Source organism: Chlorella variabilis, assembly GCF_000147415.1.
Source record: "Chlorella variabilis unplaced genomic scaffold CHLNCscaffold_230, whole genome shotgun sequence".
In the NCBI taxonomy this organism is placed as follows: domain Eukaryota; kingdom Viridiplantae; phylum Chlorophyta; class Trebouxiophyceae; order Chlorellales; family Chlorellaceae; genus Chlorella; species Chlorella variabilis.
In genome coordinates, this window is record NW_005434907.1 from 1,626 (window position 1) to 3,051 (window position 1,426).

The following is a 1,426-nucleotide window of genomic DNA, read 5'->3' on the forward strand; positions in this document are numbered from 1 at the left end:
GCCCGCCCGCCCCCAAGCGCCCGCCCCCGCAGAGTTCTCGTTGTCTGGCGGGCCGCAGGGCGGCGGCATGCTGGCCGCCGCCGGCTCCGACCAGCAGCTGAGCCAGCAGGACAAGGCCGGCTCCCTGACGTCTGCCGCCGGCAACATCGCCACCCTGGCCTCTGGCAGCAGCGTCATCGCCGACGCCGCAGCCCTGGCGGCCGGGCAGCAGCCCTACGCGCCGCTGGGCAGCGTGGCGGTCGCGGCGGCGGCGGCGGGCAGCTGCCCGCCCGCCAACGGCCGCGCCGGCGCGGCCTTTGCCGCCACCCCCAGCGGCAGCGTCATGTCGCGGGCGCCTCAGAAGTACCTGATTCAGAACCAGAGTGGCATGAAGGTTTACTACTGGACCCAGGACAGCAGCAAGGTAGGGAGGAGGGCAAGGGCAGGGGCGGGGCGCGGCGCGGCACTTCTGGCGGCATGGCTGGCAGCCCGGGGCTGGGAGCGCGGCGGCGCGGCTGCGGCGCGCCAGGCGCCAAGCCGCGCGCCGGTGCCGCCTCTGCCCGGCCGCCCACCAGACCGCCAACCGCCCCGCCTGCCTCCACTCCTCACTGGTTCCTGCAGGACAGCGCACCCCGCTCTCCCGTCTACTTCCTTGACAACGGCGCCAGCGAGAACCTGCGAGTGGTGCCCGCCGCCAAGCGCCTCTCCTTTGTGCAGTTTGGCAGCGGCGCGGTGGGCAGCGAGCGGCACGGCGCCACCATCAACCTGCACTTCGAGGGCAACTGGATGCCGGTGGTGGTGAGCCTGGGCTGCGCTGTGCCGCGCCGCGCTGGGCTGCGCGGCGCGGCGCGGCGCTGCGCGGCGCTGAGCTGCCCGACTCTGGTCCCGCGTAGCAGCTGCCCCGAACCACCCACCACCTGCCCCGGCCCCTGCCGACCACCCTGCCCCATCTGCCCACCCATCCGCCCCCACCACTCCCCCTGCAGGACGTGGCTGTGAACGTGGTGGGCAAGTACCGGTACCGCATGACGTCCCCGGCGGATTCCACTTGGGTCCCGCTCATCATCGACATCATCCTGGTGGGGCGCACCAAGATCATCACCCTCCACTCAGGCATGTGGCTGGAGAACTCAATCGACAGGTGGGCGCCATGCCGGGTGGGCGCCTGGTGGGCGGCGCGGCGGCCGGCGCGTGTTTGGGAGTTTGTTCTGGCGGCGGTGGCGGTGGTGGTGGTGGTGGTGCGTCGACAGTTGTCGGGTGTTTGTCTGGAGGTGGCAGCGTGCGGCATAGGGAGCGGTGGCCCGCAGGCCGAGCCGTGGCTGCCCCCGCTCCTCCTCATCCCCCTCATCCCCCTCCTCCTCCTCTTCCCCCCCCGCAGGGACATCTCCCTGCGCCTCCACGTCCCCACCACCTCCCTGGTGCCCCCCTCGGCGGGCACAGCGCGCAC

General features: G+C 73.1%; 1 protein-coding gene across 1 annotated transcript in view; it reads left to right on the forward strand.

Annotated features, from left to right (window-relative positions):
• Positions 1-1,397, forward strand: part of CHLNCDRAFT_55785 (hypothetical protein) — a gene marked incomplete at both ends in the record, with an annotated part of 2,909 nt that extends 1,512 nt beyond the window's left edge. The window contains 4 exons of the mRNA XM_005842598.1: positions 59-403; positions 601-777; positions 966-1,120; positions 1,358-1,397. Coding sequence (XP_005842655.1) covers positions 59-403; positions 601-777; positions 966-1,120; positions 1,358-1,397 — 717 coding nt within the window. The remainder of the gene's footprint in view (positions 1-58; positions 404-600; positions 778-965; positions 1,121-1,357) is intronic.
• Positions 1,398-1,426: the final 29 nt, after the last annotated feature.